Raw genomic sequence first — 19,383 nt, 5'->3', positions numbered from 1 at the left:
TACAATTCTATTCAACAATTCTAAAAGTCAATGTAATATATATATATATATATATATATATATATATATATATATATATATATATATATATATGTGTGTGTGTGTGTGTGTGTGTGTGTGTATGCATAATTAATCCCGGTCAATACACACGCGATTAGTGTGGCTGATTAACAGTAGAAAGTGCTTAGTTTGTTTCTACTTCCTGGTTCACTGACGTCAAACGTTACGATTGGGCGAACGGTTCCATTTCGATATAAAGGAGGGGAAGGTTCTTGGCTATACCATTCATACCACCACAAATGTAACAAATAAATAGAATATGTATTGAAGGTCGCGATTAAAATGAAGCTGATATATACATAATGAAAACGCGTCATATGTTGTTTCACCGGAATCTGGCGCAAAAATACAGTACGTACACGTTAATCAGCAAATCAAAAAGAGGTGTTTTCCCTTTCCGGTTGCCGTAGTTTAGCACTTTAGCGCGCAGTTTGACGGTGCGATGGTAACAACCGCTACACGTTAATTTATATTTACTTCGGTTACTCATTCAAAGCTTCTAAAGTGACGTCAAAGTTCATAACGGTACCTTTGGTGTGTTAAACACCGCACTGGTGTATTGTGTACGCGATGCTACATGATACTAGCGGGCTAACGTAGAAGCAAACAACAGCTTCGAGGCACCGGCAGACATGGTGAGCTAGCAAAATAAACTTGACCTATTATTTACCTTTATGGTGCTCCGGACGAGGCATTGTTTGTAACCTTTGCATTGTGGAAACACAGAGAAGGAGTTTGGCTCCGAGTCAGGTCGCCAAACGGAAGCAAACGGAGGATGATGATGATGAAGAGTGGACGTGCATAGCGGTGAGTTAGCGTCTATTTATCATTTTTTAAATCGCTATTATTATTTGAGCTCTCTTCAATTGTTTATTAACGGCATTATTTCACGAATAAATAATCAGTGTACTTAATAATGATGCCTCTTTTGCACCATTAATTATTACAATTTCTTGCAAATCGTTTTTGACAGTATATGAAGGAATATGGTTATACATTCTTATGTTGTTTTTATAAAAATTTAACATCACAATCTACTGAAGCCTGTTTAAGTACTATTTGCTGTGTGTGTATTTTATTTCAACATTAGTACCCAAGTATCATTCACAGAGTACCTATTATGTTACCATTGATAGGAGAAAAGAAGCAAAAGTGAGCAAACAATGCGAGAAAGTCACATATCTCCATTCAGGAAGCCGCTGACGCAGCTGAATTCTCGGCCTGAGTGTGCAGACGCCGACAAGCACGTGAGCGCATAAACGGCTATGGTTAACTTGACTGGAGGTTGTGAGTCTAAATGTCACAAATGTCTCCCGCAGGAGGAATTCATTCGCAGGATCCTCTCCAAGCCGTTTAAAGTTCCGATCCACAATTACACTGGTAAGCTTCGTCTCCTCATCTTCTGGTCCGAAACACCTTCAGCTGATTCTCAACGTCTTCTTCCACAGGCTCGCTGGGAATCCGAGCACTCGGACTAAAGCGTGCAGGCGTGAGGCGAGCCCTTCATGATCCGTTTGCAGAGGACGCCTTGGTTCTGTTTGAGCCCCAGTCGCTCAGCGCCCATGAGCAGCTCAAAGCAGACAAGTAGGTTGACGACATAAGTTGGAACTTGGAACATAAACGTTAGTTAGTTAGAATTAGCAACTAAGTCATCCACAATTTCTTTCTTCCCTGTAGTTGTCTTGTATATTGGATGATGCTTTCCAAGGAAGGGAGAGATGGGGCTTATTGGGATTTATTATAACTGTCCATGTCAGGAGTAGATCCTTTCACATGTTCAAAGATACCTCATTCATTGTTCACGATGGCGTTTGAGAAGCTGGATGCAGCCTAAGTTGACTGCCGTTTCACCACTTTTTGAGCATTTCACCATGTCAAAGTCCTCTTTTCAGCCTAACTTTCCTTTTCATTGACGAGTTGACACGAAGACGATTCTGCATCGCGCTCAGAAGACAAAATGGAGGAAAAAAGTTACTCAAAAGAACGAAAGCGATGCTGTGATTCCTCATTATATGAATGGATGATTAGGCATTTAGTTAGTTTCTTTTTTTTTGTTTAATTTTGCCGCGGTCCATTAAAAAGCAATCCATACACCGCAAATGACCCCCAGCCCGCACTTCATCACAATCTTAGGGAATGTCTTGTTTTTTGTCTTATACAGTAGCTTTAGCTTGTTTATGAAGCTTTCCTTTCTTTTGTGCAGGGACAAACTTCCCGTCCACGTTGTTGTGGATCCCATCTTAGGCAAGGTGCTCAGACCCCATCAGAGAGAGGTAAATGCCTGGTGTTCCATTTTACAAGGCCAAGGCAGGAATCCAGGAACTCTATAATAAGTCCTATCACATCCAGGGGGTGAAGTTCCTGTGGGACTGTGTGACGGGCAGACGCATTCCGGGCTCGTACGGCTGCATCATGGCTGACGAGATGGGCCTGGGCAAGACCTTGCAGTGTATTACTCTCGTGTGGACGCTGCTTCGCCAAAGTGCAGACGCCAAGCCAGAGATAGACAAGGCCATCGTGGTGTCGCCGTCTAGTCTGGTTCGCAACTGGTTCAATGAGGTGGCAAAGTGGCTGGGAGGACGCGTGGCGCCGGTGGCAATAGACGGAGGCTCCAAGAACGACATTGACGGGAAACTTGGTAATTGCCTGTATGGATTTGCTGCATTCACAGGATGCAAGGGGTGCTTTAGCAAAGGTGAAGTGCTCACTAATAACAGTTGAGAGATGTAAGCCTTCTGTGTGCTTCTAGGAAAAGTTGCATCCTCTACTTTTTACTGTTGATGGAAAGTTGGCTTGACAAGCTACAGTGGTTGTCCCTTATCCCTGTGTCTACTTTTGTGCCTTCTAGTGAACTTCATCTCCCAGCGTGGTCTCAGAGTACCAACCCCCATACTCATCATCTCATATGAGACGTTTCGGCTGCATGCAGAGGTTCTGCACAAAGGCCAAGTTGGTCTCATCATCTGCGACGAGGTAGTTGTGCAGTTTGACCAAGTGTTCAGCACAACACACAGTCATGCTTGCATGTGTTTTTGACTCACTGCAGGGCCATCGCCTCAAGAATTCTGACAACCAGACGTACCAAGCTCTCAACGCCATGAGAGCCCAAAGGAGAGTGCTGATATCAGGCACACCCATCCAGAACGACCTGCTGGAGTACTTCAGCCTGGTCCACTTTGTTAACGCTGGCATCCTTGGTAAGCAGCCTTTTGTGGCTGTCCAACAGAACAGCATTAGAACCTCCCAGGGGGAACACGATCCTTTGGGATTTGGAAAAATAGAAATAGAAGTAGTCTGTTCCAGAATCAAACTTTCTCCATGGTAAAACTTTTGCAGTCTGCACAAGAAGTGCTTTAAAGGGGACCTATTATGCTCTTCCCACTTTTCTGACTTTGGGTAAGTAACCGATCTAAGCGGAGTGGGCATGCCCGGAGGCGGGCCGTGGGGGGAATAAATTAAAACAGACCGTTTTGGCATGAAGCACAAATCAAAGGATATACTACAGCTGGAATAGATGCAGATTCTAGAAGAAAAGTTTTCTGTGCTGATTATTGTGTGTAGCTTCTCTATAGAGACCACAACTCAATACAAGGGCCGAAAATTTTGCATAATAGGCCCCCTTTAAGTCACATTTTAACATTCCATGATAACAGGCACCGCTCAGGAGTTCAAGAAGCGCTTTGAAATTCCCATCCTGAAGGGTCGGGACGCTGACGCCAGCGATAAAGACAGACAAACAGGAGAGGACAAGCTCAAGGAGCTGATCAGCATCGTCAACAGGTAGCTTCCTTTGTGAAGGGAAAATCTCAACATCATGTCGAATTAACCACCTGCTGCATCTCCTCAGGTGTTTAATCAGGAGAACGTCTGACATCCTGTCCAAGTATCTGCCTGTCAAGATAGAACAGGTGGTCTGTTGCAGGTAGGCTGGACTTGTGTTGAGTCAGTGTATCCAAACGTGTGGCGTGTACTAAAGACATGATGACTTTCCCCGCAGACTGACCCCTCTGCAGACAGAGCTCTACAAGCGCTTCCTGAGGCAGGCCAAGCCTGTCGAAGCCCTACAAGGAGGCAAGATCAGCGTCTCCTCGCTGTCGTCCATCACCTCGCTCAAGAAACTCTGCAATCGTAAGACGTCTGATCTTGAAAATCTAAAATACATATAGAGACACGCCAGCTATCTATTCACATACTTTTCCAGGAATTTCACTTTTTCTGTGACAGAATGCCTATTGAAAATGAATGGACAGGTCCCACATTTTTCACATTTCTCTACCAGTTCAAATCTTAAAAACATTCAGCTCATTTGGGACATTCAGACTAACGGTATTCCACATCCCCAAAATTCTGTATTTTCCATAACATGCAATCCTTCTGATCTTAAGAATTCTGACCACTTACACATTTCTCAAATGCTCCAAACCACACAAACATCAAAACATTTAGGCTATTTTCCATATTCCAAAAAATCCCAGTTTTCCAGGACTTGCACATTTTTTGGACATAACCATCTGATTGAAATGAATGACATTTTTCCACATTTGTTAACACAGTTCCAGCGTCAGTGCATTCATTTTCTCACATTCCAAAATAAAAAAAAATCACATTTACCATAATTCCACAATTTCCACAACAGAATTCCCATTGGAAATTATTGGACAATTTTCTCAATTGTAAGAAACCGTTCCAAGATGATAACGTTCAGCTCATTCAGGTCTTGACAATTGTAAGTATTTCCACATTTCTTAAATGATTTAAACAATTTCAGCATCAAAACATTCAGTTTCCTCATTCCAAAAAACCCCAAGATTCCTGGGAACAATTTCCATAAATATTAAAAACATATTCTCACATTTGTCAACCCATTCTAGCAAAACATCCTAGCCATTCCAGCTATTTTCCACTTTTCACATGATTCCACATTTTTGTACAGTATTTAAGTTCAGCTTGACCTCTTTCCTTCTTCGGTTGTTGTGGGAATTGGCATGCAATGGGCTTGTTTTCTACATGTGATAATGTTGTTTTCTACATTTCTACAAATGCTATTTGTGTGTCAGACCCTGCTCTCATCTATGACAAGTGCCTGGAGGGTGAGGAAGGTTTTGAAGGTGCTCTGGATCTTTTCCCGCCCGGTTACTCCATTAAATGTGTGGAGCCTCAGCTGTCAGGTAAGAAAGCAAAAAGCTATGAAGTCGTTGTTTGAGGGAGATGCAGTGTTCAGCCTGCCTGCTTTGCTCCAGGGAAAATGCTAGTCCTGGACTACATTCTTGCCATGACCAGGACGACCACCAGCGACAAAGTGGTTCTCGTCTCCAACTACACTCAAACACTGGACATCTTTGAGAAGCTGTGCCATTCTAGAAGGTGCCATTTTGGGAGGGACCCATCATGTCTTTGGCCCTGAGGTAGGATTGCTACTTCATCCGCCCTGCTGCTGTCTCGCAGGTACCCGTATGTCCGACTGGACGGCACCATGTCAATCAAGAAACGGGCCAAGATTGTGGAGCGATTCAACAGTCCGTCAGTAAGTTCAAAGCTGCGTGAAGCGCCAACGAGAGACCCCGAGTGCAAGTTGAATCCATCTGTATCTTCTAGAACCCAGAATTCATCTTCATGCTGAGTAGCAAGGCAGGAGGCTGTGGCCTGAATCTAATCGGCGCCAACCGCTTGGTGATGTTCGATCCCGACTGGAATCCGGCCAACGACGAGCAGGCCATGGCACGGGTGTGGCGAGACGGCCAGAAGAAGACGTGCTACATCTACAGGCTGCTGTCTGTGAGTAGCACACGTCTCACATTTGCTACAGTCACCACGCTCATGCCACGCTTATGCTCATGCCTGACCACAGACAGGCACCATCGAAGAGAAGATCTTGCAGAGGCAGGCCCACAAGAAAGCCCTGAGCAGCTGTGTGGTGGACGAGGAGCAGGATGTGGAGCGCCACTTCTCGTTGGGCGAACTGCGTGAACTCTTTGCACTTAATGAGGAGACCGCCAGCGACACACACGACAAGTAAGGATCACATGTTTTGCAGAACTTTACTTTAGAGACCCAAAGCCGTTTTGGAATACATAAAAGGAATTATTATGTATAATTTGATTCTGAAGATCAAACACCTAAACAAAACCGTAGCTTTGCAGTACTCCAATGGTATTTCAACTCACCACGTCTTCCCTCTGTGTATGGCTCCATTAGATTTCGCTGTCGCCGCTGCGTCAACGGCATCCAAGTCCGTGCCCCTCCAGCTGAGTCCGACTGCACCAGCGACCTCTCCCAGTGGAACCACTGTTTTGACAAGAAGGGCCTGAGAGACCAAGTGTTGAAGGCTTCCTGGGATGCAGCTATCTCCTTCGTCTTCCACCAGCGCTCCCACGAGGACCAGAGGGGTGTCCTGTGACTGCCTGTGTACAGACATATTTATTCATTGAAGAGTGTTTTAGTTTTTATCAAAACTGAAGAATAAAGTCCATATTTGTTTGAGGAAGCGGGGTATACTTTGTATTGGAGTGAGATATAGACAGATAAGTACAGTTGTTATAACAGATAAAAGAAATGGGAATTCGGAATCCAGACCTGATGTAGTTTTTGAGATTAGCAAAAGAAATGTATCTAGTATGGGTGCCAGCACATTTAGGAGTGGATGGTAATGAGTTGGGAGATATATATGCAAGGAAAGAACATATACCATTCAAAAAGAGTAAATCACGCAAGAATTAAGGACCAGCAGGAACTGGAGAGAATAAGACATCACAACAGAATGAGAGAATGACACTCTGGGCTTAACAGTACACTTAAAATGGCAGAAAAGTATGAAACAGGATTGTGTAACTATTGCAATGTATCAGAAAGTATCAGTCATGTCTCAATAGATTGCACACCGTACCAACAGAAGAGAAGTGCGTTGGAGGCAGGGGTGTCACTAGATTCTGAGGATAGGGGGGGCTTAACCCCCTGGAGATGCACATGATATGAATGAATGTAGTAGACGTTCAAAAAAAAACAAATAACGAACGAGAACTAGGATATAACACTCCCACTTTTGGACAGATTTAGTAGAGATACTGAACTGTTTTAGGCCACCATTAAATTTACACAAGTACACACAATCTACACTGCGAAATCTACACTACTACTTATAGTAGTAGTGGTACTAGTAGTAGGCTAGTATTAGCTTGCTTATTGGCTTGCTTATTAGCCTGCTTTTGCCCTATTATATAAAATTTGTCAGAGATTTTTTTTGTAAAAATCTTTTTTTTTTAATCTATTAAAAATATCAAATTATTTAGGGGTGGTATCAAGAACGTTTTAGGCAAATAGGCCTAATGACTCCACTGGTTGGAGGATACATTTCAACAGGAAAAGATTCAATGTTGCTAATATTTTACCATTTTTATACGGATAAATATGTATTCTGTTTTAAGAAAAACTGGATTTATGAATACATTATAGAGGGGGTTAGATTATGTTCCACACTCCTGTTCAGAAGGTGGCGGTAATGGAAACTAAAAGCTGCTTGCCAACCGCCAATAAACAACAACAGAAGAAGAAGAAAAAGAAACCTTCACCATCCTTGGTCTGAACTCTGTAGACGTTCATGGGCAGCAGTGATGAGTTTATACACAGAAAATCAGATCGCTACTTTAAGTGACATCTGCTTCCGAGCTGTCAGTGAGCATTTGAAAGTTTTGGGGACGACAGCGGTACTTGGTAAGTAAACCGGAAGTGTCTGTGTTCGGAGCGCCAACTAGCTAACTCGGGCTAACGAGACTGCTATATCAAATAAATATCAATAATTTAGTTTCCCGAGTTTGCCTCTATTCAGTTGGGTCCACGAACTGAACCCTATTTTTACTTCCAGTTTCGTTCTGTCCTAAACACTTAATAAGGACTCAAATTTTGTAAAAATGTAGCCATTATGCAGATTTACTAGTGGCTTTTTATTTGTTATGTTGCAAGAATAACCTTAGGGCAGTGATTTTCAACAACTGTGCCGCGGCACACAAGTGTGCCGTGAGGAATTATTCAATATCACTTTTTTTTATTCACATGTATTAATAATTTTCTGCAAATATTATGTCAATGTCGCGTGTCATTGGTGTAAAGACTGGCAGAGTAATGTAATAATCGTCCGTGTGGCAACACGTAGCTGATTGCCTCGTTCCTCTAATAGACTTAGTGATGCACGTGAGAGGTAGTGGTGACATGTTGTAACATTGTTGGTTAAATTAGTATGAGGATCAAAAGGATCTGCTGTGGCGAGTCCGTAATCAGGAAAAAAATTGAAAGAAGCAAATAATGTTGGTTATTGGTGTGCCGCAAAATTTTTCCAATGTAAAAAACGTGCCATGGCTCAAAAAACGTTGAAAAACACTGTCTTACGGAATCCTGTAAGTTTGTTCCCGTGATTTTTATCTGAGATGATGCAATATATGTGCCATCAGATCTTCCAAGAGAACTTCTAAAGGGTCTTACTCCTTATTTGAATGTGTGTCAGCTGGATGAACTTCAGCCGGGGCTCAACCTGAAAGGTATGCTTATGAGGAAAGAGCGTATGGTTCTCTTACCTTTCGTTTGACAATTGACTTTACTTCCTGTGTTGATTCTCCCCTGTCATTTTCCTCTCAGGAATATCCACACTCCCTGAATGGTATAAAGTCTACCTGCAATTGGGCGGCTGGGCCTCGGTAGGTATCTTCTGTGATGACTAGATATTGTACCTTCTCAGGTCAGCATACGAATGTCACGCTTCTCCCATCTCTGATTGTAGCTGAAGGCATCTGACCCGGAGCAAAATGTGAAACAGGAAGTCATGTGGAGGATCTTTGCAATGGTCATCAATGACCAAGGCCTACCTCAAAGTGTTGGGAAGCATTTAAACACGCCAGACATTTTGTTGACAGCAGCTAAAAGCATCAACCATTTTAAACTGTCTTTCAAGCGCAACTCAAGGGTCGACTTGATAGTTGGACAGACACCCGTCCTCCGTGTTTTAGAAGAGACGGTTACTACACTTTCACTTTGGCTTGAGAAAATTGTGCTTGGAGAGGAGAGGAGATTACAGATGTACATCATCCATCGCCTGATGAAACATGGCGTCACCAAACATGTCGTTCTACGTACGGATTACCATTACATCTTGTCTAAGGTGCTGTTTGAAGGAGGATGTCTGAGTAAACATCACAGGGAAGACACGTGGAATGACGATGAAGAAGAAGAAGGTTCCCCAGCAAAACTCTTAAAGATGTACCCAGACGTTCTAGACCAAAATGTCCATACATGCACTGGGTGTCCAAACAGAGTCATTGAACATCTGGAACTGGCGGACTGTTCACTCAGGAGCTTGAAAAACCTGACTAAAATCCTTCCTTCATGCACGCATCTCACGGCTCTAACGGTGCGCGGCAAGAGTGAGTCATCAATGTTTTTCTCGTCAAATCATATTTTCTACATTTAAATGTCAAACGTGTGTATGTGTGATTCTGGTGCAGACACTTTTCAGTTTTCAGATGTGTTAGACTTCACCAAAGCTCTGAAGCAGCTGTTTCAACACTCTGATGCATCCCTCAGACGTCTGTCTATCTACTCGCTGTCATACCTGTCCTTGCTGAGCCTCCTGTTGCACGCCTATCCCAGGCTGAAGGAGCTCAATGTGGAGTTTGATAACGTTTTTCAGGAGAAGCTGCCGCTTTGGAAGGATACAGGTCTGTGCTTTTACCAATGCGGTAGCTTCAGCAGGCGTTGTTTACTGTGTCCTAACTATCCTGCAGGCGAACTTCCGTTGGCGCGCCTGTCAGTCGAAATGCATCAGGACCTCCTGACAGCTCCCAACTTCCTCTTGTCCGTGTTAAGATGCTGCCCCCACTTGGTCACGCTCCATGTGAAAGGGATGCGCCTGCTGATTCCGTACTCTCAAAAGGAACTCCTCAACACGCTGTCAGGTGAACAATTACACAGGTCACATAAAGAGACTTCCTTTTTAAGTCTTAGCAAACAAAGCAGTTGTTCATCAAGACGGTCATCTGGTTCCCTCAAACTGTGTCCATCCTCATGTAGTGATTGAGAGCTTTAGTCGCCCTTTGACCTCTCCCTCCCCGACTTGCTTTTCGTGGCAGTAAATCCTGTCATTTAGTCTGTTGGCAAAGCGTCCTGGATCCTGGTCTTTTTGAGTGTAATGTGTCCCAGTCGTAAAAACTCCCTCACATAGTCCTGTCCTTTTTATCCACATGGAAACACTGTTCTGCATGCCCTATAAGGTGGGTGTGTTTGTTTTTTTAAACAGCTTTGTGATTGGAAACATCTGGGAAGCCTGCAATGTCATTTCCATGTAAACAAGCAAACTGTACTACTTTCTGAAAACAATGACATCACTACCCCTTCCAGGGCAAGTCGATTTTGGTTTGTGCATCCCTAAAATTTTAAATTAGGGTCCACTGTGCTCCTATTAGAAAAAAAAGTTGCCTGCCTTTGCTACCCCGTCGATGGAGTGAAGCTGCAAAAAGAGTGGTGTGGCCATCGATGATATACTTACTGTATTTGATGAAGCTTTTCTGTGTTTAGAGTATAATGGCAACCTGACAAGTCTCTACTTGACGGACCTGAACTTGTCTGATTGTTTCCACGAGCTCCTCACCCTGTTGCGAGTGTGCAAGCTGGAAGGTAATAAAGTCCACACCATGTTCTTCACTTCAGCATTTTTTTAACGCTGCTCTGTCTTTCAGAGCTCCACCTCCATGACTGCCGTCTCCTGGAGCGTCATAGTGACAAGCAGGCGGTTATGTGGCTGCTAGTCAAGGCCCTGAAGACAGTGCCGTCTCTGCGCAAGCTCACATTGTCTGAGAACCGCCTTGGTAAGCCACACCATCACCGCTTCAAGGGTATGGTCGCTGGTGTGTTCACACATTGCATGTGTCCACAGCCTGCAATGTCCACATACTGGCAGAACTCTTCTCTGGACCTGCGCCCAGCTCAGTGGAATACCTCGATCTGCGGTGAGCACTCACTAAGTCCTGCTGCTGTCCCTGTAGAGAATCAGAGTCTTGGGAAGGACCTTATGGGCTTCCCTATGTGGACTGCTCCTATCGATAACCCAGTTAAGGAACATGGATGAAAAAATATGAATCTTCTTCATCCACACAGCCTAAATTTCATCCAGCCAGCTGATCTGCTGCTCTTCGCCGAGGCCTTAACGACACACCCTCCACCGAACCGTCTCACCCTCAACCTCGCGTACAATATGGGAGTCCGAGACAAACGCAGCTGGAACGCTGCACTGGACAAGCTCCGCCCATTCTGTCAGCTGGTATTCAATGATTGGGATTCCCGCAACTTAATGGCCGACCACATTAGCAACATGTGACAAGGCAATGAGTCGATGTAAGTACTGAAACACATCTTCACCATCATAGCTCTCAGAGCAGAAGCAATGAGTAAAAAGCACAAATATGACAGGAGCAGAGTAGCTGCAAACTACTAAAGATATTCAGGATCTTTGCTCCAGAAAGATCCTGAGAGATCCTGTCACAACGTCCGCATCAAGACCAGAACAAGTGACACAGCCAGGAAGTCTGGGGAAGGCTCGACCAAAGATATTAGAGCGCAATGCATAAGACTGATTACTTAAAGGAAAGCTGCACTTTAACTAAGCTGCAGGTTAGCGTCCAGCCACTGGCACAGGGGAGTTTAGGGAGGTAAATGTTGCTTGGTAGCCCATATTATGGCGAAAAGAACAGGAGTGCCACATCCATGCACCAAGCTAAAGCTGGACTGGCTGTGTGGGAATAGGAGAACAAGAGTTGAATCTGGGTGAGTTTGTCATGACCAGCCTGATCGAATGAATTGATTCATTGATTAAACACGAGCAGGCTTTTCTCTGGACTCTTTCAAACGGGGGTGTCCAAACTTTTTTTCCACTGAGGACTGCATCTTGACAAATCAAGGATGCAGGGCGTACTTTTCCATACAGTATGTTGAGACATTTTCATAGAGAGAGAAAAAAATAGCCTGCATCTCAGTTTTGTTATCTGTGACAAAGTATATCAACTTTTTACTTTTTTTTTGACAAACATTGTAACTTTCTTCTTGTACATTTTCTTATAATATTATGGTTTTATTGTCACAATATTTTGACTTTATTATTGTAATACAACATGGGCTCAAGCAAAAAATGAGTATGCGGATCAACATAATTTTTTTGCAACTGTATTTATTTTGTAATGTTACAACATATTTCAATTGTATACTGCTATTTTCTCTTTTTCTAACTTTATTCTAATATTGTTTTCTATTTTTGTAAAATGACTGCTCTTTTTTTCAATTTTTGCTGTTTTTATTGTCTTGTTTAAATATTTATTTCTTGTTTATTTGTATTTTTAAAACAGCAGTATGTCTCATTTTGGACTGAAATAATGAAATATGGGAATGTATGTGTTGTGTTTCCCTCGTTGTTAAGAAGTGGTGACCAGTGTTGGGCACGTTATTTTTTTAAAAAAGTAATTAGCTATAGCTACTAGTTACTTTTCCAAAAAGTAACTGAGTTACTCCAGTACAAAAGTAACTGGTTAACAGTAAAAGTAACTATTGCATTACTTGCCCCTGCTACACGCCCGTTAGTAACGCCATATATTTAAAACGCCGTTATTCCCATCACTGATGGTGACGATCTCTTGTATGATGCAATAGACAAAGCTGTACATTAATGTAATCCAAATATCGATTCCAATGTTGGGATACATTTTCTTCCCCAAATTCTTTCCTGCGTCTTAAGTGATAATTAAGTGCTAAGTTAATAGTCTAAAAGGCAAATCATATAAGTAAAATTTATTCTGATACAGATTGATGATGCAACCACCTTCATTTTGAAAAGTATATGGCTCCTGTATCATATACCACTGCTGTACTGTACATAGCCATAGTTATTATAATTGGATGTGCGGTCGAGCCCCACTACACCTCAATACATGGCGGTAGTGCACACTGAAAGTTACTACTAATTGTGATGCATATTTCGGCTCTTTTTCGAGAACTGGCTCTTTTAGCTTGCAAATTGATTCTCTCATTATTATTTAAATTGGTTCATTCAAAATTCAATGACCAATTCAATGATCATGTCCGACCTGATCAAATTCATTCAGTGAACATCTACAAAAATAAAAGATGTTATAAAATTTCAGACGAACGAATTTACAGCACACACTCTTTGACCCCGTTCAATGTGGACACCGAGACGCCACCACACATCATGACCAACTACAAATGGCTTTTTTATTGAAAAAAGACGAGGAAGAAAAAAACGAATCGGCTCTCAACGACTCGAGCCAGGTCCGGTCCTTCCTTTCAAAAATCCGGCTCTTAGAGCCGATTCGTTCGAGACCAATACGTCACTACTTGTTAATCGCAGTAAAACGAAAGGAGGATTCACGTCTGTGTGCTGAAACGCCATAACGTTTACATTATACACATCAAAGATGAGTATGGATACAGATAATCGGATTATGACTTTAAATGACATCTGTTGCAGAGCTGTCAGTGAACATTTGGACGTTTTGGGGACAACAGCGGTACTTAGTAAGTAAACCGGAAGTCTTTCTGTGTTGGGACGTGACAGTGGCGACTTTGACAAATAACTAAGAGCATGTCCCGAGTTTGTATTCATTTAAGTTAGGACTATGAACAGGGGCACATTCTGCTCGATTCCAGTTTGTTTCTTCCTTTAGCACTTAATATACTCAAATGTTGGCTGCTGGTACAGTATACGCTGGAGTAAGTAAACATCCTGTTTTCCCAGGACACCTCCTTTGCACTTCCTGTCCATGCCGTCTCTTTTTCAAGTGATGGAAATGGCCTGCTTTTCATTGGGCCCTTAAATTGCCCATGGTTTGGGTGTGGGTTTTTTTTAATTAGTGTTGTCAAAAAGCTAATTCAAATATTGGTTATTTCCAAAAACGTAATAATTTCATGTCAGGGTCTTGCATCGTTTTGTTTTCTTGCTGTTTATTGAATGCTCTTTCTTTGGAATTTGTGTATTTGGTTATAAATAGTATTTTAATTTTCTATCCATACATAGGAGGCATACTCATACAATATATTTTGAATATCTCATTGCCAGGTCAAGTGTCTGGTTTCCAGTCACCAAATATAAACAACACAATTAAGACAATGTCCTCAATAGAGGTACTAGACAGAAACACTGCACTGCAAACCAATCGCCAAAGTGATTGAATATTATGATGTAATTTATGTGTCATCAGATCTTCCGAAAGAACTTCTAAAAGATCTTCTTCCTCATCTGGATGTGTGTCAACTGGATGAACTTCAACCGGGCCTCAATCTCAAAGGTAAGATTGTGAGTGGAGAACACGGCCAACGGCGTCATATGCTTTGCATTCATTTATCACGTTGATGATTCTCCTGTCTGTTTCCTCTCAGGAATATCCACATTCTCTAAATGGTGGAAATTCTATCAGCTATTGACCAGCAGAGTGGGTATCTAACAAGATGATAAGATGTTCTACCTTGACAGGACACAGCAAATGACTGTCACGCTTCTCCCGTCTCCAATTCCAGCTGAATACGCGTGCCACGGAGCAAGATGTGAAAGAAGCCGTCATGGGTCGGATTTTGGAAATGGTCATCAACGAACTCTACATACCGCCCATTTTTGTGAAGCATATGAACAATCCAAACGTCTTGTTGCCGGCAGCTAGAAGCATCAAACATTTTCAACTGCACTGCGAGCCCAAGACGAGGATCGACTTGATAGCTGGACAGACGCCTGTTCTCCATGTTTTAGAGAAGACGGTTACTAGACTTTCACTATGGATTGATAAAAGTGTGCTCAGGCAGAAGGAGAAATCACTGATGTACATCATCCACCGCCTGATGCAACATGGCGTCACCAAACACCTCATTCTACGTACCAATGATCATGACATCCTGTCCAAGGTGCTGTTTGAAGGAGGATGTCTGAGCAAACTTCACAGAGAAAACATATGCAATGAAGAAGAAGCCCTTACAGATGCACGCTTTCAGATGTACCCATACATTCTTTGTACCCAAAACATCCAAACATGCACCGGGTGTCCAAACAGATTCATTGAACATCTAGAACTGGAAGACTGTTCACCGAAGATCTTGAACCAGCTGACTAAAATCCTTCCATCATGTTCCTGCCTGACTGCTTTGACGTTGAGCAGCAGATGTGAGTCATCAACGATTTTTTTATGTCAAATTATTTAAACATCTGCAAGCTGTGGCTGAGCAAAATGAGTGTATAATATGGCGCACTTGATGTCTTTTTGATCACAAAACATTCTTGTTAGCATCATATTAGCTTGCTAACACATGGAAACAGGAACTGTGATTGGCCACTGACCAATCCATTGTGTAACCTTGCCCAAAGGATAGGCTGGCAAACCTAGTGAGGATTAGCACTATAGAAAAAAACAGTATGGCCATCATTCATTAATTTTCTACCGCTTATCCTCACGAGGCGGCACGGTTATCTGGGTACTCCAGTTTCCTCCCACATTCCAAAAACATGCTAGGTTAATTGGCCACTCCAAATTGTCCATAGGTATGAATGTGAGTGTGAATGGTTGTTTGTCTATATGTGCCCTGTGATTGGCTGGCGACCAGTCTAGGATGTACACCGCCTCTCGCCTGAAGAACCCCCGCGACCCTCGTGAGGATAAGCGGTAGCAAATGAATGAATGAATGAATATCCTCACGAGGGTCCCAGGGGTGTTGGAGCCTATCCCAGCTGTCTTCGGGCAAGAGGCGGGGTACACCCTGGACTGGTGGCCATCCAATCACAGGGCACATATAGACAAACAACCATTCACACTCACATTCATAACTATGGACAATTTGGAGTCGCCAATTAACCTAGCATGTTTTTGGAATGTGGAAGGACGCCGGAGCACCCGGAGAAAACCCACACATTCAGGGGGAGAAAATGCAAACTCCACACAGAGATGGCTGAGTGTGGAATCAAACTCGGGTCTCCTAGCTGTGTGGCCTGCGCGCTAACCACTCGACCAGTGGTCATTTGTCATGATATAAAGGTTACGTACTGAGAACTGAAGTAAATATTATTTGACCCTTTAGTAAGCTAATCAAAATCAGCTGGCGAGAAAAGAGACCCCTGTGATAGCATCAGCAGCATAAGGCTGGGCACGCTATGTGTTTGTGTTCATTACACCACACACAAATAGTGTTTTCAGGACAAGACGTAATTAGTGGAATGACAACAAGAGAGCAGAATTGTTCAGCGACACTTGCAAAGTTACTACATGCCCCATGAACATAATATCCACAAGAAGCTGGGACAAAAACAAGCTCCCAACTAATGTGACAAAATGTCACTGTGGTAAAAAGTCACATTTGTAGTACGAAGACAAGAAGCCAGGCGTTTAACTCTACCTAGCAAGTTCGCTAGTTGCCGCCGTTGTCAGGTACAGCCTCGGACAGCTCAGCAAAGTCAAATGGCAATACATTTTGATAAGGAAATGATCAAACACGCTGGCATCCATTGGCGTAGCTTGTGGGAAGCTGACAAACTGAAGCCATTGAGGTTTTATGGACTAGTTTTGACAAAGTGTGTTCCTTGTCTGTGTTGGCAACCCTACATGACACAACATGTGTGTTTGATGTTCTGGTGCAGCACCCATACCTGTTTCGGATATGTTGGACTTCACCAAAGCTCTTGAGCAGCTTTTTCAATGCTCGGACGCGTCCCTCAGCCATCTGTCCATCGACCCAATGTCGTGCCCGGCATTGCCAAGCTTTTTGTTGAACGCCTACCCCAGACTGACGGAGCTCAACGTGCAATTCGGGAACTTCTTCATGGAGGAGCTGCCTTTTGCGAATAATACGAGTGAGTGTTTTACCTGTGTAGCAGCTTCAGTGGGCGTGCCTCACCTGCTCGTTGTTCACCTATAACCATTCTGCAGGTCAACTTTCGCTGGAGCGCCTGTCAATCAAAGTGTATGGGCGGGTGACATCGCCTGACTTCCTCTTGTCCATGTTGAAACGCTGCCCCCGCCTGGTCACGCTGCATTTGGAAGGAGTCCACCTGCCAGCCCACTCCCAAAAGGACATCCTCACTACACTCTCAGGTGAACAATCACACATTTAAGTCAAAATGAGCAGTACTTTTGGTTATGACTTCAACGTCTAAACTCCAACCTAATGACTGCATGGACATTTGAGTCCAGATCCATCCAGACCCCACCCGAGCAGACCTGTGTGTGTTGTGTGTGTTTAGAGTCCAATGGCCGCCTGACAAGTCTCCACTTGAAGAACATGGACTTGTCCAATTGTTTCCACCAGATGCTCACCGTGCTGCGAGTGTGCAAGCTAGAAGGTAACAAATCCCATGGTATTGTTTTCTTCACGCCACCATGTTTGACGCTGCTTTGACTTTCAGAGCTGCGTCTCCATAGCTGCCATCTCCTGGTCCAGCAGAGCAACAAAGAGGAGGCCTTACGACAGTTGGTTGATGCCCTTAAGGCGGTGCCGTGTCTACGCAAGCTCATGTTGCCTGAAAATTACTTTGGTAAGGGACACCGTTGACGCGTATGCTTTGCGACGTGTTCACACGTTGCCTGTGTCAACAGCTCATGACGTCCGCGTGCTGGCAGAACTCTTCACTGGACCGACACCAAGCTCAGTGGAATACCTTGATCTCCGGTGAGTGCTCACCAAGTCCTTGGGAAGGACCTTGTAGCAAGGTTCCTAAACAAGTATGGAAAATGGAAACTCAAGTATGGAAAAATATTAATATTTCCAAACTGTTACCCTTCTGTTTTCTAAAAGACTCACAGATAGCACAGAGTGGGCAATGCATCCCAGAATACGTTTAGAAACTGGGTCATTTCCATGACCCAGTTAAGTAAAACAGATGATGAAAAAATGCTGCTCTTCTTTTTCCACACAGCCATAACTTAATTGTGCCAAGCTACATGCTACGCTTTGCTGAGGTCTTGACGACACACCCTCCACCGCACCGTCTCACCCTTGACCTCACGTACAACCAGGGTGACAACGGAAACGAATGGAATGCTGTAGTGGACAAGCTCCGCCCATTCTGTCAGCGGGTGGCCTATGACTGGGAATTCAGCAACATCATGTCCGACCTGATTCGCTGATGCAGTGAGGCGATAATGAATCAGCACGAGTCTTTGATTCAACACGGTCAGTCTTTTGTCAGACAGGCGAGAGACAGTGACACTGAACCACAAACACACATGCACCTTCTTCACTCCTGGTCTTCAAAGATCATACGAAAAACCCTGACAAAATTGTAAATGTTCATATTTCAATGTTGTAGATGTATAAAACTGGTTGTTGTAAATACTCAGGACAGTGGCCAAGACAATGTATATTGTGTCAGTGATGATGATTTAGATGTAGTCACAACTGCATTAACAATGCCATCACTGAAATGAAAGGTGCATTGTATATTATTTAACGAGAAGTATTGATAAATGCTTCCAGTTAAATATCCAGATAAGTACATTAAAATCAAATTTCTGTTGTTCCTTATGGTCATAAAAAATAACCAGATTGTTTAATAATCTACTTACTGGAATGGTAATGAATGATGCAGGATTTGCTATGTCGGTATTGTTTAATCATATACATACTGAATAATCTAGAATATTTTTGCTTGTAACACTGTAAAGAAAGAAAAATATTTTTATATTTAATTTATGAATTGCGATTATGATTTGTTTTGTATGTTGGTAAGCGATGGCAACACTAAGGAAGGAAAAAGTGAACGGCATCTCCTGGTAGAGACAAACAAGTGAGTAAAAACAACTTAATTCTGTTTAGAACTACAAATAAACTTAATTCTGATTTGTTGTGCTCTGGTTCTACCATATCTTAATTTATTGTGTGGAAATATGGGGTAATAACTATAAAAGCAATCTTCACTCGCTAAATGTACTGCAAAAAAGGCCAGTAAGGACAATTCGTAATGCCGCCTACAGAGAACATACTAGTAACTCCTTATTTCTAAAATCACAAATACTTAAACTTGCTCATATAGTTAATCTTCAAACAGCTAAAATAATGCATAAGGCTAAAAACAACCAATTACCTAAAAATGTCATCCAATACAGGATGACATCTCTACAGGAGAGGAGAAATATGATCTCAGGGAAGAACTAAATTGAAACACTTATATGCTAGGACAAAAAGCCATAGCATTTCAGTATGTGGAATCAAACTATGGAATGGATTGAGTAAGACCCTCAAACAATGCACAACGATGAGCCAATTCAAGAAACAATACAAGCAGTTGATGTTTACTAAATACAA

General features: G+C 42.8%; 3 protein-coding genes across 7 annotated transcripts; all 3 read left to right on the top strand.

Annotated features, from left to right (window-relative positions):
• Nucleotides 1-251: 251 nt before the first annotated feature.
• On the top strand, nt 252-6,537 carry rad54l (RAD54 like). Its single transcript, XM_058072474.2, has 18 exons — nt 252-695; nt 787-867; nt 1,197-1,307; nt 1,380-1,440; nt 1,509-1,644; nt 2,264-2,333; nt 2,410-2,698; nt 2,909-3,033; nt 3,107-3,257; nt 3,714-3,840; nt 3,908-3,982; nt 4,058-4,188; nt 5,118-5,228; nt 5,301-5,424; nt 5,506-5,584; nt 5,656-5,835; nt 5,909-6,072; nt 6,256-6,537. The coding sequence occupies exons 1-18, from the start codon at nt 693-695 to the stop codon at nt 6,455-6,457; spliced, it is 2,220 nt and encodes a 739-aa protein (XP_057928457.2). The 5' UTR covers nt 252-692; the 3' UTR covers nt 6,458-6,537.
• A 1,038-nt stretch (nt 6,538-7,575) lies between these two features.
• LOC131129205 (leucine-rich repeat-containing protein 41-like) lies at nt 7,576-12,914 on the top strand. 3 transcript variants are annotated; one of them, XM_078790170.1, is made up of 11 exons: nt 7,576-7,767; nt 8,502-8,588; nt 8,686-8,744; nt 8,828-9,467; nt 9,549-9,761; nt 9,828-9,998; nt 10,618-10,716; nt 10,779-10,907; nt 10,976-11,048; nt 11,197-11,420; nt 11,473-12,911. In XM_078790170.1, exons 1-10 carry the CDS (start codon nt 7,668-7,670, stop codon nt 11,414-11,416), a joined length of 1,791 nt encoding a protein of 596 aa, XP_078646296.1. In that variant the 5' UTR covers nt 7,576-7,667; the 3' UTR covers nt 11,417-11,420; nt 11,473-12,911. The 3 variants fall into 3 exon arrangements, with proteins under 3 accessions (XP_078646296.1, XP_078646295.1, XP_078646294.1); XM_078790169.1 differs by having other exon boundaries at nt 9,549-9,998; nt 11,197-11,419; nt 11,560-12,914; XM_078790168.1 differs by having other exon boundaries at nt 9,549-9,998; nt 11,473-12,914.
• A 427-nt stretch (nt 12,915-13,341) lies between these two features.
• LOC131129206 (leucine-rich repeat-containing protein 41-like) lies at nt 13,342-18,844 on the top strand. 3 transcript variants are annotated; one of them, XM_058072483.2, is made up of 10 exons: nt 13,342-13,623; nt 14,307-14,393; nt 14,485-14,537; nt 14,623-15,256; nt 16,721-16,933; nt 17,010-17,174; nt 17,324-17,422; nt 17,502-17,614; nt 17,676-17,748; nt 17,996-18,147. In XM_058072483.2, exons 1-10 carry the CDS (start codon nt 13,524-13,526, stop codon nt 18,004-18,006), a joined length of 1,548 nt encoding a protein of 515 aa, XP_057928466.2. In that variant the 5' UTR covers nt 13,342-13,523; the 3' UTR covers nt 18,007-18,147. The 3 variants fall into 3 exon arrangements, with proteins under 3 accessions (XP_057928466.2, XP_057928463.2, XP_078646297.1); XM_058072480.2 differs by having other exon boundaries at nt 13,350-13,623; nt 17,486-17,614; nt 17,996-18,844; XM_078790171.1 differs by lacking the exon at nt 13,342-13,623 and adding an exon at nt 14,027-14,229 and having other exon boundaries at nt 17,486-17,614; nt 17,996-18,844.
• The last annotated feature ends 539 nt before the right edge of the window (nt 18,845-19,383 follow it).

Source organism: Doryrhamphus excisus, linkage group LG4 (assembly GCF_037039965.1).
Source record: "Doryrhamphus excisus strain RoL-2023G ecotype Guam linkage group LG4, RoL_Dexc_Guam_v1.1, whole genome shotgun sequence".
Classification (NCBI taxonomy): Eukaryota; Metazoa; Chordata; class Actinopteri; order Syngnathiformes; family Syngnathidae; genus Doryrhamphus; species Doryrhamphus excisus.
Note: the sequence above shows the minus strand (reverse complement) of the source record. Positions and strands in the feature narration are given on the sequence as shown.

Coding starts and splice junctions, on each gene's coding strand:
- rad54l (XM_058072474.2), top strand. Junction 3,841..3,907: donor CTGATCAGCATCGTCAACAG/GTAGCTTCCTTT, acceptor GCATCTCCTCAG/GTGTTTAATCAGGAGAACGT. Junction 3,983..4,057: donor GAACAGGTGGTCTGTTGCAG/GTAGGCTGGACT, acceptor CTTTCCCCGCAG/ACTGACCCCTCTGCAGACAG.
- LOC131129205 (XM_078790169.1), top strand. CDS start 7,668: ATGAGTTTATACACAGAAAATCAGATCGCTACTTTAAGTGACATCTGC. Junction 8,589..8,685: donor GCCGGGGCTCAACCTGAAAG/GTATGCTTATGA, acceptor TTTTCCTCTCAG/GAATATCCACACTCCCTGAA. Junction 11,049..11,196: donor GTGGAATACCTCGATCTGCG/GTGAGCACTCAC, acceptor TCATCCACACAG/CCTAAATTTCATCCAGCCAG.
- LOC131129206 (XM_058072480.2), top strand. CDS start 13,524: ATGAGTATGGATACAGATAATCGGATTATGACTTTAAATGACATCTGT. Junction 15,257..16,720: donor TTTGACGTTGAGCAGCAGAT/GTGAGTCATCAA, acceptor GTTCTGGTGCAG/CACCCATACCTGTTTCGGAT. Junction 16,934..17,009: donor GCCTTTTGCGAATAATACGA/GTGAGTGTTTTA, acceptor ACCATTCTGCAG/GTCAACTTTCGCTGGAGCGC.